Genomic DNA, 15,239 nt, shown 5'->3' with positions numbered 1-15,239 from the left:
ATTGCAAAGGAAGAGAATACACAGTACAGTTTACACAGTACAGTACATATTCCGTACAATTGACCACTAAATGGTAACACCCGAATACATTTTTCAACTTGTTTAAGTCGGGGTCCACGTTAATCAGTAATGGTAATGTGTGTAAGGTGTGTAATTTGTTTTGAGTTCGTGCACTGTGTTGGTTTTGTTCTTTGAACAAGGTGATGTTCATGCACGGTTCATTTTGTGCACCAGTAAAAAAAACATACGACTTTTTCTTGAATTTTTTTTCACTAAAGAAGGGTTCAATGAATGCGCATATGAAACTGGTGGGGTTCGGTACCTCCAACAAGGCTCTAACCACAAGGCCACTGAGTAGTTATTGATCAAAAATGTTGGATTATTTGTGTTATTGGTAGAAGGTCAGAGCGTTGGAGCCACAATTAAAAGAAAAAACTCCGCAATAACAAAAAATAACATCCGTGGTCAGTTGTAATATTAGCAAAGCTGCTCCAAAAATAACATAACCGGTTGTAATTTTAATGTTTAATCATAAGTTAGATTTAAAATGTATAGCTTCTGAGTCAAAAAAGGTGTCATTTTACAATAATTTATTGTAGGGATGTCCGATAATGGCTTTTTTGCCGATATTCCGATATTGTCCAACTCTTAATTACCGATATCAACTGATATTAACCGATACCGATATATACAGTCTTGGAATTAACACATTATTATGCCTAATTTGGACAACCAGGTATGGTGAAGATAAGGTCCTTTTTTAAAAAAAATAATAATAAAATGAAATAAGATAAATAAATTAAAAACATTTTCTTGAATAAAAAAGAAAGTAAAACAATATAAAAACAGTTACATAGAAACTAGTAATTAATGAAAATGAGTAAAATTAACTGTTAAAGGTTAGTACTATTAGTGGACCAGCAGCACGCATAATCATGTGTGCTTACGGACTGTATCCCTTGCAGACTGTATTGATATATATTGATATATAATGTAGGAACCAGAATATTAATAACAGAAAGAAACAACCCTTTTGTGTGAATGAGTGTAAATGGGGGAGGGAGGTTTTTTGGGTTGGTGCACTAATTGTAAGTGCATCTTGTGTTTTTTATGTTGATTCAATAAAAAAACCAACAAAAAAAAACCGATACCGATAAAAAAAAACGATACCGATAATTTCCGATATTACACTTTAAAGCATTTATCTAATTCATTGGAATTAGAATAGAATGAAGTGTTAAACAAATTAAGAAAAATGTTGTCATTTTACAAGGATAAGCTTTTAATAGCAGAAGTCATGATTTGACCAGAATAAAACCAATATCATGTGGAAAATAATTTGTATATTCCCAAGAAGTCTTGATTTCTAGAATGTCGTAACATTTCAGTAAACAAAAAAAATTGTAATCAGGAAATAAATATTATTAAGAAAGAAACTGTATCTCGATTCTTCCAAATATCTTGCATGCATGGAAAAATTGACTGTAGGTTGTAATATTGCGGGGGAAAAAGCTTTATATTCTGAGAGGTCATAGAATTGTATGAAAATGTCTTAATATTTCCAGATGGTTTAAAAAAATTATAATAAACTCTTGATATTATTCTGGTTTTTTAAAAATGAATTTTAAGTATAATGTCGGAATTTAACAAGAACATTGGCACTTTTTAAGGATATTAAGATCTTTGTACGGATGTATGCCTTGATCTAAACCAGACCTGGGCAAATTAAGGCCCGGGGGCCACATGCGGCCCGTTGAGCTTTTCAATCTGGCCCGCCGGACATTCTCAAATAATTGTTTCAGATCTTTAAGATGGAAAGTGTAGCTGCCATTATGATGTGCAGTGATGTTTTCTAATGACCGGAAGTCTTCAACTCTACTAACTTTTTCAATGCTTGGAATCTGCATCATATACTAGTTACTATGGTCATCTAATTACTTACTATGGTCATTATGAGATATCTCAGATTGTAGGTGGGGTTTTGTTCACTATGTTTGTTGCATTTTGGTTGCGTTTCGGTTGATTGTAAAATATGTTGTCAATATTCAGTGTTTTATCATTCATAGTTAATATTGTAAATCTCACATTCTTTATTTTCATGCACATTCTGGGTGTCTCATTCAGTAAAAAAAAAAATTCAAATTCCATTCCGTTTTTTAAGGCGGTCTGTCATAACGTTTTTAGCTTTCAGTCATTATTGTGAGGTTTTGTATTAGTGTTCCTAAAAATAGATATACCGGCCCCCAGTCACACTTTTTTATCTAAATCTGGCCCCCCGAGTAAAATAATTGCCCACCTTTAAGGTAGAGGAGCATGTTCGGGCAAAATAAATTGCATTATTAATCTGTGTTTATTCATGATAATTGCAAAAATGTTTTGTGATTAATCACATTAATTAACGCGTTAACTTTCATAGACCTAATAAAAACACAATTGTGTTCTAACATTCAGAATTTCAGACATTATTCTTATAATTTAACTTTTATCATGGGGGCTCTATACTCCTTAATAAAGAGAAACTGTTTGACAAATTGGCCAATGCCTACTTGCAATTCCAGCAAACATTAACAGGCCAGCCTACTGATTGAATTCCAATGCTAACTGACCTTTTAGCTCTGCTCTGGACTAAACAACCATCATAGGAGAAGGAAAATAAACAGTTTTTCTGCCTACAGGAATAAAAGGTTACATAGTAAATGTAGGTGCAGGTAATATGCTCATTCATTATTCTGCAAAGTATACAATGTATGTAAGACTCAGACCTGAATGAGCACTATCTCTGCTTAACTAATATCAATCTGCAGGACACTTTACAGGGAACTCAAGTATCTCTACGTACATTAACAGCAAGACTTGTTGAGGATGTTGTTCTGATGCAGTGCTTCTCAAATACAGTCGTGGTCAAAAGTTGACATACACTTGTAAAGAACATAATGTCATGGCTGTCTTGAGTTTCCAATCATTTCTGCAACTCTTATTTTTTTTGTGATAGAGTGATTGGAGCACATACTTGTTGGTCACAAAAAACATTCATGAAGTTTGGTTCTTTTATGAATTTATTATGGGTCTACTGAAAATGTGACCAAATCTGCTGGGTCAAAAGTATACATACAGCAATGTTAATATTTGGTTACATGTCCCTTGGCAAGTTTCACTGCAATAAGGCGCTTTTGGTAGTCATCCACAAGCTTCTGGCAAGCTTCTGGTGGAATTTTTGACCACTCCTCTTGACAAAATTGGTGCAGTTCAGCTAAATGTGTTGGTTTTCTGACATGGACTTGTTTCTTCAGCATTGTCCACACGTTTAAGTCAAACAGCTACATTTTTGTTACAACTGACATCACATGCACAAAGATAAGACCTTCTGGAGGAAAGTTCAGTGGTCGGATTAAACAAAAATTAGCTGTTTGGCCACAATACCCAGCAATATGTTTGGAGGAAAATGAGGCCTTTAATCCCAGGAACACCACACCCACAGTCAAGCATGGTGGTGGTAGTATTATGCTCTGGGCCTGTTTTGCTGCCAATGAAACTGGTGCTTTACAGAGAGTAATTGGGACAATGAAAAAGGAGGATTACCTCCAAATTCTTCAGGACAACCTAAAATCATCAGCCCGGAGGTTGGGTCTTGGGCGCAGTTGGGTGTTCCAACAGGACAATGACCACAAACACACATAAAAAGTGGTAAAGGAATGGCTAAATCAAGCTAGAATGAAGGTTTTAGAATGGCCTTCCCAAAGTCCTGACTTAAACGTGTGGACAATGCTGAAGAAACAAGTCCATGTCAGAAAACCCAACAAATTTAGCTGAACTGCACCAATTTTGTCAAGTGGAGTGGTCAATAATTCAACCAGAAGCTTGTGGATGGCTACCAAATGCGCCTTATTGCAGTGAAACTTGCCAAGGGACATGTAACCAAATATTAACATTGTTGTATGTATACTTTTGACCCAGCAGATTTGGTCACATTTTCAGTAGACCCTTAATAAATTCATAAAAGAACCAAACTTCATGAATGTTTTTTGTGACCAACAAGTATGTGCTCCAATCACCCTATCACGAAAAAATAAGAGTTGTAGAAATTATTGGAAACTCAAGTCAGCCATGACATTATGTTTTTTACAAGTGTATGTAAACTTTTGACCATGACTCAATGTCCTGTTGTGTTCCCCTCTCTCCACCGTGACTATAAATATATATATATTTTTTTTTTTCAATGAAATTGCTAAAACTATACCTCTGCATAACATTATAAGCTTATTAACATTAAAGGAAACAACACACCGGTCTTTCCACTTCTCCAACCATAGTTACAGTGAAGCCAAGTGCTACATACGCTTCGTCATATTCTGGTATGGCAAAAAAAAAAGCATGGTCCCCATCACACGGCGCACCCCCGGAGGGGGCCCGCCCCACTATTTCAGAATGACTGTTCTGATGGGTGTAATTGATTTACAGTAGGGGTCTCCAACTGTTTCTCTCATTAGAGCTACTTTTACAACATGAAAATGGCACATTTTATAAAACATTTATTTTCATAGCTTATTTAAATCTGAATAGCTTGCTAGGCCAGAACTTGAAGAAAATGTAGTCATCCTAAACTTACATTTTGTGTTCTATCATGTGAACAACATTCTTTTAATAATAATAATAATAATAATAGATTTTATTTGCAAAAAGCACTTTATATTGAGTAAACAATCTCAAAGTGCTACAGTGTATTAAAAAAATAAAATAAATAAAAAAGATAATAAAGGAATAAATAAAAATAAAAACTAGAACAGCCAAATAGCTATAGCTAGTATGCACATATCTAAAAGAAGGCTTTTTTTTGTTTTGTTTTAAAAAGAAGGGCTTTTAAGCCTTTTTTAAAAACATCCAGTCTGTGGTGCCCTCAGGTGGTCAGGGAGAGCGTTCCACAGACTGGGAGTGGCGGAGCAGACAGCCCGGTCTTTTACACCTACATTTCAGTATAGAGCAGAGAAGGGATGCATATGGCCCCATTCTTGGGTGGATCTCCTGTGAGTGGAAGGTGGAAGATGGAAAGCGCCACTCTACATAGCAAGTGACGCTGTGGTCCAAGTGAATAGTGTGAATTTGTCACATTTCATGTGTCAGGTAAACCGCGACAAATTGAGCCATATGAATGCTCTTCCAACTGTATGTATCATCTTGGCATATTTTGCAGTGTTGTGGCAAGAGATGGTCATACTACATAACCCTAACCCAAAAGTTTGGAGACACCTTCACATTCAATGCGTTTTCTTTATTTGTTTTATTGTGTCAGCTCGGTGTATTAAAAGAAGAATGTATTATTTTTTGGAAAAAAAAGTACTTCTCTGTGGTATTCCTTTAGATTATTACATAAAGACATAATTAAAACTCTCAATGCATCAACGCAAACTATGACGAATATGATATGTAACATATTTTGGATGTTTGCATGTATTCTTACATGCAAGTGGATAAAAGCCATTTTCAGAGACTGTAGCTTCTCTTTAAAACACGCTGTAAATAAATGCATATCCTCTGAAAGTATGTCTTTAAATAAATTTCCACTGGAAGATGCACTTTTTAATCAAGATACATTTAAGAAATTAATTTAACTATTTTATGGAATAATAAACACTAGAAATGCAAATGATGCATGTGTTCGGAAATGGATGATGGACTTAAACATTTTAGATGAAAGAGACATATCATGGAATGACATTTTGAAAAATGCCAATAAGCCCTTTAGAAGCATTACATATAAACTGACTCAATTTAAGATATTGAATAGATTGTATTTTACATCTTCTCAGCTGTTTAAAATTGGTGTAGTAGATAGCAAGTTATGTATAAAGTGTCGGGCAGCCGAGGCAACTCTTGTTCATTTATTGTGGGAATGTCAGAGAATAAAAGAGTTATGGTCGAAAACAACAAAAGAAGCAATCACATTCCTTAATATAAACTTCTCAATTACACTGCAAACTTGTATTCTTGGGGATCTCCTTCAATTTAGTAATGTGTCATCAAAGAGTAAAAATGCATTTCTTTCAATATGCATAATAACAAAAAGGGTAATATTTAAAAAATGGATAGATGTTGATAGTCCAACTCATACTGACTGGTACACACAAGCTATGGAGATGATATCAGTAGAAAAAAACTGCATTTAGTTTAGATAATAATGGGTCATATATTGGAATATGGGATCCATTATTTAAATTTGTTTTAACTATTAAATAAACCAAAAATATGACTTATTCTATCTTTGTGGAAAATATTGGACACAGTGTGTTGTCAAGTTTATGAGATGCGATGCAAGTGTAAGCCACTGTTACACTATTGTTCATTTTTTATTTATTTTATTAATGTCTGTAATGATAATGTCAATGAGGACTTTTTAATCACTGCTATGTTGAAATTGTAACTAATATTGATACTTTTGTTAATAATATTCATTTTTGTTGCACTACTTTTAGATTGTTCTGTGTCATGTTTGTGTGTCCTCTCAATTGCTCTGTTTATTGCTATTCTGAATGTTGCTGGGTCGGGTTTGGTTTTGGAATTGGATTGCATTGTTATGGTATTGTTGTGTATTGTTTTGTTGGATTGATAAAAAAATTTTTTTTTTAAAAAAGAGACCGTAGCTTAGTTATTATAAGATATATATACAGTACAGGCCCAAAGTTTGGACACACTTTCTCCTCATTCAATGTGTTTTCTTTATTTTCCTGACTATTTACATTGTACATTGTCACTGAAGGCATCAAAACTATGAATGAACACGTGGAGTTAGGGACTTAACAAAAAAAGGTGAAATAACTGAAAACGTGTTTTATATTCTAGTTTCTTCAAAATAGCCACCCTTTGCTCTGATTACTGCTTTGCACACTCTTGGCATTCTCTCGATGAGCTTCAAGAGGTAGTCACCTGAAATGTTTTCCACTTCACAAGTGTCACAGTTTTGATGCCTTCAGTGACAATCTACAATGTAAATAGTCATGAAAATAAAGAAAATGCATTGAAATGAGATGTGTCCAAACTTTTGGCCTGTACTGTACATCAACTTCGCTTGAGGACCGTCAAGCAACCAGCAACTAACCAGCAATTGGAAAAAGCACTTGGAGACAAGCTTCAAATGGTAGGCGGTCAGAAAATACAAAATAAAAAAAACCCTACAACCATCATGCAGCAAACTTAACATGCAGCAGGTACTGAGAACAACTACTTCTACAGGGAAATCTCATTATTAACGCTAACAATTACTCAAAGCCCCAACAGCAAGTTGACTAAACAACAGAAGTCAAACGGAACATCAACCTTACACAAGGTGCAACAAAATAAGCTATCCAAATATATAAACGGTTAAGAACGAACCATGCGTTAACAAACATGTAAACTGATACTTACATGTTTGTTAACACATGGTTCGTTCTTAACCGATAAACTGATACTTACATGTTTGTTAACACATGGTTCGTTCTTAACCGTTTATATATTTGGATAGCTTATTTTGTTGCACCTTGATGTTCCGTTTGACTTCCGTTGTTTAGTCAATGGATTCTTCAAGCAAGCTTCGGTGTCTCTGGCCATATCATGTGAGATTCAGTGATCCCAAGCGTAAGATGTTGACTTAGCCTGTTCAGTTGAACCATTTTATATCATTTTGAACGCTCTCGCAAGCTACTCAGACAGTGTGAGCGACCTATGTACATCAACCTTACACAAGGTGCAACAAAATAAGCTATCCAAATATATAAACGGTTAAGAACGAACCATGCGTTAACAAACATGTAAACTGATACTTACATGTTTGTTAACACATGGTTCTTAGTGTGAGCGACCTATGTATAGTTAGCAAGCAACAAGTTGGAGACCCCTTGAGCGGAAGTGGTTGAAAATCTGAAGATGTGTGAGACATTTGAAAATGTATTCAGATTGTAAAATGTATGACTTTGAGGTTCCACTGTAATTTTGAAGGGAGAAGTCCTGCAAATTAAGCCAACGATGTTACAAAAATACCATTTCTAACTAGTATTATCAAGACTCAATCTAGGTTGAAAATGGGTGATGTTATAGATGGCCATTGCACTTACGTAGAGGATGGACCTACCTATGTATACTGTATTTGTAGGGTATGCTAAGGAGACAAATCCGGGTGGTACAATGAGTTTAAAACTAGAGACATCAGAGGCCAATTCCTGCTATTACTCTAGACCGCTATCAAACAAAGTGTAGTAGTTAGGCATACATTGTGAACTACCTTATATAAAGGAGGCAAATTTGGAAAGATGCTAATATGCTTCTAAGGTTCTGTACGTAGAAACAACTCAATGCAGCTGATTTCATAGTATTTTAAAAGCCATTTGAGTCTACTCTCTTGCTCATACATTCACCTTGTCCAACTGGAGAATCTGTAAGAGGTGGAGCAGCTCTTGTTCCTGATGTCAAGCCCTTAGCGGACTTACAAGTTTGAGGATAACCTGGATCGGACTTTAATCTGCTCTGTCTCGGGAAGGCTCCCAACGGAGTTCTTTTTCGGTAGTACTAAGTCTCCAGTAGGTAATGCAAACCCTGCACCAATGCCAAATCCCTGTGTGGATGCCACAGGGAAGGCTCCCACAGACATCTGGTGGGGCAGCACAATCCTGTGGGGCATTGCACTGCGGATGCCTGCATGACTTGATGGAGTCTGAGCTGGTCCAATGGAAGTAGAAGATACTCTTGTAGACTGTGGCGGGCTGGGTGCTCCTGGGTGCATCCCTTCGTGTGGCAGTGAGGGTTGAGAGGCCGACAGCGCCCTGGAGTCCTGGCTGAGACTCTCCATCGGCAAGGAATGGGTGCTCTTATGCGTACTCAGTCTATGTGCAGGGCTTGGGATGTTTTGCTGGACCAAAGACAGCTGGGAGCCTGTGGCGGGACTAGCCTGGAAGCTGGATCCGTAAGGGAAGGAACGACCTCCAACTGCAAGGGGGCTCTGGACAGGAGTGCTGGATAGGCCTGGCGCAAAGACACCTGAACTAAAGAGCTGAGACTGCAATGGAGAAGCCGAGGCTGGGCTCGATAGATTTTGCATCACCTGGAATCGCCTCACCATCCTGGGAGACTTCCCTTGCACTGGTGGACAAAGGTTCATAGCTACAGCTTGCTGCAGAGTGGCAGAATTTGGGGCTGCAAAGAGGATCCCGACATGGTAAAAACCCCCGCCATGGAGAGGAGGCGTTATGGAAAGCGGTGGCTGAGATTGCTGTAAATCCACCTGCTGAACCATTTCTCGATCGTATTTGACGATTTCCTGGATCATCTCATTCTCGCGGTTGTTGAACACCCCCGAGTTCAGATCGTGTTGGACTTTGTGTATCAAGATGGAGTTCTTCTTACCTGGAATGAGACGGGAGAAGCGTGTGAATGACTGAATGAATGACATTAGGGGAAACGCCTATGAGTTCTGGTCATGTCAGTCTCAAATGTGGTAATTTGCCTAAACATCCTGAAGTTACAGTGGGTGATACATTTCAAGTCAATCCGACTTAGGGCAGTCAAACTTTTGCGGTTTCATAAAAAAACCATGTGGTGCATTTTTCAGAGGTTTTGGGTTAATGCTTTGCTTGTTGTTTGTCTGCAGCGTTTCAGGAGTAGAAGAGAAAGCTGTAGCTGATCCTCAAGTAGACGACTGTGGCTTCCTAGAAGTCAAACAGGCTGACAATTGTTTTCCTTAGAGGACGCCGGGAAGCGTGTCTGGTAACACTCATTAGTCATTTTTCTTTTACGGCGCAGATGGGGTTGGCAGCATAAACGTTACTCGGAACAAAAAATGTAGACTAAGCCAGAGAGGTTGACGGTGATGAATTCATGTCACAGGGCTATTCTGAAGAAGAGCCTAGATTTTAGTAATAAGTGCATTCTTAACTGCAGGCAGCAATAACAGAATATGTATTTGAATTCAACTAACTTTCTCTGATGGATAATTTGAATGGAAAATCTTTCTCTGAATAGTCTCAACCTATGTTTCCATGCTGGTGTCCTATTGAGTTTGCAGTGACTGAGACGCGAGTGATAGTCTGCTTCTAGGACCCGTGCAGTAATCCAAATTGGTAATCTAAACAACTATAAATATAATATTGAAAGTCATTTTCAAATGAAGCACTCTGCATTTTCAGAAAAGTAATCATTTATTTCAAAGTACCAGACAGATATAGGTACCTTTCCCATTTGGTACCAATTCCTGGTACCTAGTAATCCATACCAGTACTGAACGGTATATTTTCGGTACCTTTTTGTGTGTTCCTGTGGCAATAAATTAGCATTGTCAAATGATTAAATATTATTTATTATTTTACATTTAACAGCAGTGGCAGGCACCCCGTTTCCCACCTAGGCCTTCAGTGATGTCCGACTTCAATAATTACCTCTCAAAATACCATAATTGATGTCACCACATGACCATTGGTGGATAAATACTATAGAGCAGACCTGGGCATTCTGCGGCCCGCGGGCCACATCCGGCCTGCGTGAGACCAATCATAAATTACAAAATAAATTTTAAAAAGTATCTATGTCGAGGGTGCAATACAACGGTGCTGCTTTTGTTTTGAAAAGCGTTATTTTTATTACTTCCGTGTGGACGTATGCTCATGCGCGATTGTGAGTGAATGTGAACAGCGGCAATCACAAATTACAAAATAAATTTACAAAACCATCTATGTCGTGCGTGCAATACAACTGTGCTGTCTTACACACTGTGTCTGCTTGTAAGTACTCTGTGTGTGTGTGCTGCCCAACAGCAGTAAAACCAGCAATGTCATGATTGACTATTTGCTTGATCAGTAACTTAACAAAGCTCCAAAGTTTTGGTTAATCTCCATCGTAGTTTACTAAAACGGGTCCTCGATTATATTTGTTTTTAGGGCCTGGAATCTAGCTCTGCAAGACCTGGGATAGCTGAGTGGTTAACACTGTTGGCCACCAAGCAAGGGGTACCGGTTCAAATCCCAGTAGGGAGTTAGTGTTTTGTTTCACTATCATTGTGATTTAGTGAGACAGGTTCTCAATTAATGGTTAAACAGCTACCTCCCAATCAAAGGGTTCATGGGTTCAGTCCCAGTCCAGGTTGATCGGCTTGCCAAGCCAAAGTAAGCAAGGGTGGGGAAGCGCATTATGTGGGGGTGTATCACCTCCCCCACACAGAGTAAAGTTAAGTGGTAGCTGGTTAATTAACTTATAGTTAAAAAGGTAAGTATGGGTAATAATAATAACAAATAGTCCAAAAGTCAAGGGTAACCTCGGGGGTTACCTCCTGCTTGCCAAGGCTAAAGTTGGTAAGTGTACCATCAGTAATTCCTAGGCAGGGATGGGCGGAAATAGGAAGATAGATAATTAATTCATTGTGAGTGTTGACCAATCAGCTCTCCTGGTCTGACTAATTGCAATTGAGATAATAAAATAAATGATAGATGAAACAATTCTAATTGGATAATGAATAAACCAAATAGAAAAAAGATAATTGGGAAAAAATTAAAGCAAGTGGAATAATTTAATGTGTTGATAATTAAATATCATCATTATAATTAATTATCCTTTTTTTTTTCCTTCTCAATTGCAATTTAGACATGTTTTTATTAATCTTATTTTCTTATTATCCAATTATCTCTATTTTTTTATTGTATCAATTGCAGTTTTTTAAAAATGTTTATCTCATATTGTAATTCGTCAGACCAGGAGAGCTGATTGGTCAACACTCACAATTAAATAATGATCTATCTTCCTATTCCCACCCATCCCAGCCTAGGAATTACTGATGGTACACTTACCAACTTTAGCCTCGGCAAGCAGGAGGAGCTAACCCCCGAGGTTACCCTTGACTTTTGGACTATAGACTATTCGTTATTATTATTACTTTTGCATGTCTCATGACCCATTATATGGATGTAATATTGGCTGCATTTCTGAAAGTTGTATGTGTACCATGTTGTTCCAGACCACAGCAAACATTACCTAGCTTGCCAAAGATTGTAATAAATCTATTAAAAGAAGACAGCCTGCCATTTCCTTTAACTTGGAACACACACCTATACCTAATATCCAGGAGTTATCTCACCTTTTGAGTAGCCTCTGATTTACTAATGGTTTCCGATGTTGTAAAAATGTGTTGAAAAAATATTACTTTTCAACTTTTCTGTCAATCTCCCGGGGCAACCATTCTCCGATTTTCACCCGGAAAACAATATTGAGGGCGTGCCGTGATAACACTGCCTTTAGCGTCCTCTACGACCTGCCGTCGCGTCCGCTTTTTCACCATACAAACTGCGTGCCGGCTTAGTCTCAAGTTGTATGCGACTTCTGCATAGACACGTAACTGACTGCAAGGCATACTTGGTCAACAGCCATACAGGTCACACTGAGGGTTGCCGTATAAACAACTTTAACACTGTTACAAATATGCGCCACACTGTGAACCCACACCAACCAAGAATGACAAACACATTTCGGGAGAACATCCGCACCGTAACACAATATAAACACAACAGAACAAATACCCAGAATCTCTTGTAGCCCAAATTCTTCCGGGCTACAATACACCTAAACCCCCCCCAACACCGCACACGCCTCACAGATGAGAGTTTACAATCCTACTGAAGATAAAGGTGACGTCATACAGGAGACGCTGTGCACTGCGGTTCAGGAGCAGAAATCACATTGACCAAGTATGATAAATATTTTAATTTCCTATAATTTTGCATGTATTCACATTTTTGAATTGTTCAGTGAAATAGACATTTTATTATTCAGGTTGGCAGCTGACTGCACGGCGCCAGTAAAAGGATGACGGCACAGAGAGAGAGGACAGCATTTTTGGTTCTCTGCCAGTGGATAATTTAAGGACATACCGGATTTGGTACCCATCCCTATCGTATACCGGTATTAGTATAGTACCGCGGTACTAATGAATCATATTCAGTACTATACCGCCTCTAAAATGTACCGGTCCCCCACCCGTCGCGGTTAATATCTGTCCGCAGTCGGCTGTGTTGTAACTATTTGTAAATCATTGATCATTGTCTCCATGGCGAATATTAAAATACATTTATTTCAAGTATTATCCCTGTAGGATGAGTGGTAGCTATACATATAGAGTGTCCGCCCTGAGATCGGTAGGTTGTGAGTTCAAACCCCGGCCGAGTCATACCAAAGACTATAAAAATGGGACCCATTACCTCCCTGCTTGGCACTCAGCATCAAGGGTTGGAATTGGGGGTTAAATCATCAAAAATGATTCCCGGGCGCGGCCATCGCTGCTGCCCACTGCTCCCCTCACCTCCCGTGGGGTGATCAAGGGTGATGGGTCAAATGCAGAGAATAATTTCGCCACACCTAGTGTGTGTGTGACAATCATTGGTACTTTAACTTATAAGCGCAGGATGTGTTAAAACTGGTCTATAGTTACCAAAGTCAAGTCAAGATTTCCCTATGTCCGATAATCAATTAATAAGACGATTATCTTGACTTTGAACACACTACTCACATGTGAATGAAGGGCATACTTAGTCAACAGCCATACATGTCACACTAAGGGTGGCAGTATGAACAATGCCAACACTGTCATAAACATGTGCCATATAGTGAAACCACACTAAACAACAATGACAAACACATTTTGGGAGAATATTTGCACCGCGACACAGCATAAACACTACAGAACAAATTCCCATAATTCCCTGCAGCACCAACTCTTCCGGGACGCTACAATATAAACAAACGCCATTGGTGGATCTACGCCTAACATCCACTGTAATGATACCAAGTACAATAGCGTATCTCGTCGATACTATTTTTTAGCATCACAAAATATTCTTTCATTTAGTATAGTATGTTTATAAACTCAGGAAATATGTCCCTGGACACATGAGGACTTTGAATATGACCAATGTATGATCCTGTAACTACTTGATTTTTGATTGATTGATTGATTGAAACTTTTATTAGTAGGTTGCACAGTACAGTACAGTACATATTCCGTACAATTGACCACTAAATGGTAACACCCGAATAAGTTTTTCAACTTGTCCACGTTAATCAATTCATGGTACAAATATGTACTATCAGCATAATACAGTCATCACACAAGTTAATCATCAGAGTATATACATTGAATTATTTACATTATTTACAATCCGGCGGGTGAGATGTGGAGGGGGTTGGGGCGGGGGGGGTTAGGTTTGGTTGATATCAGCACTTCAGTCATCAACAACTATATATCATCTGACAAATAGACATTGAAACAGTGTAGGTCTGACTTCGTAGGATATGTACAGCGAGCAATCGGATTGAGACCCAAATTTGTGGTATCATCCAAAACTAATGTAAAGTATCAAACAACAGAAGAATAAGTGATTATTACATTTTAACAGAAGTGTAGATATAACATGTTAAAAGAGAAAGTAAGCAGATATTAACAGTTAATGAACAAGTAGATTAATAATTAATTTTCTACCACTTGTCCTTAATAATTTTGACAAAATAATAGAATTAAAAATGACACAATATGTTACTGCATATGTCAGCAGCTAAATTAGGAGCCTTTGTTTGTTTACTTACTACTAAAAGACAAGTTGTCTTGTATGTTCACTATTTTATTTAAGGACAAACTTGCAAAGGGAAACATATGTTTAATGTACCCTAAGATGTTTTGTTAAAATAAAGCCAATAATGACATTTTTTGTGATCCCCTTTATTTACAAAAGGTACCGAAAAGTACCGGAAAGTACCGAAATACATTTTGGTACCGGTACCGGTAATAACATATTAGTATCGGAGCAACACTACAACCTATTAGGGTTACACAACGAACTATCGCACATTTGATTATTGTATTAGATGTATGATGTTTTGTGACTCCAGACTACTTTTATTTAGTGAAAAATGTCTCTTTTGCTGACCTCTGGTCTATGATAACTTTTCCTGAATATACAAACCCCGTTTCCATATGAGTTGGGAAATTGTGTTAGATGTAAATTAGGGCTGCAACTAACGATTAATTTGATAATCGATTAATCTGTCGATTATTACTTCGATTAATCGATTAATAATAGGATAAAAGAGACAAACTACATTTCTATCCTTTCCAGTATTTTATTGGAAAAAAACAGCATACTGGCACCATACTTATTTTGATTATTGTTTCTCAGCTGTTTGTACATGTTGCAGTTTATAAATAAAGGTTTATTTAAAAAAAAAAATTAAAAAAAAAAAAA

The 15,239-nt window shown here is 37.5% G+C and overlaps 1 protein-coding gene across 1 annotated transcript in view; it reads right to left on the bottom strand.

The window, feature by feature from the left end:
• Window positions 1–7,581: 7,581 nt before the first annotated feature.
• The window catches only part of hcn2b (hyperpolarization activated cyclic nucleotide-gated potassium channel 2b), a 114,851-nt gene continuing 107,193 nt past the window's right edge, over window positions 7,582–15,239 (bottom strand). Inside the window, exon 9 of the mRNA XM_062039255.1 lies at window positions 7,582–9,369. Coding sequence (XP_061895239.1) covers window positions 8,453–9,369 — 917 coding nt within the window. The 3' untranslated portion in view covers window positions 7,582–8,452. The remainder of the gene's footprint in view (window positions 9,370–15,239) is intronic.

Source organism: Entelurus aequoreus, linkage group LG27 (genome assembly GCF_033978785.1).
Source record: "Entelurus aequoreus isolate RoL-2023_Sb linkage group LG27, RoL_Eaeq_v1.1, whole genome shotgun sequence".
Taxonomy (NCBI): Eukaryota; Metazoa; Chordata; class Actinopteri; order Syngnathiformes; family Syngnathidae; genus Entelurus; species Entelurus aequoreus.
Note: the sequence above shows the minus strand (reverse complement) of the source record. Positions and strands in the feature narration are given on the sequence as shown.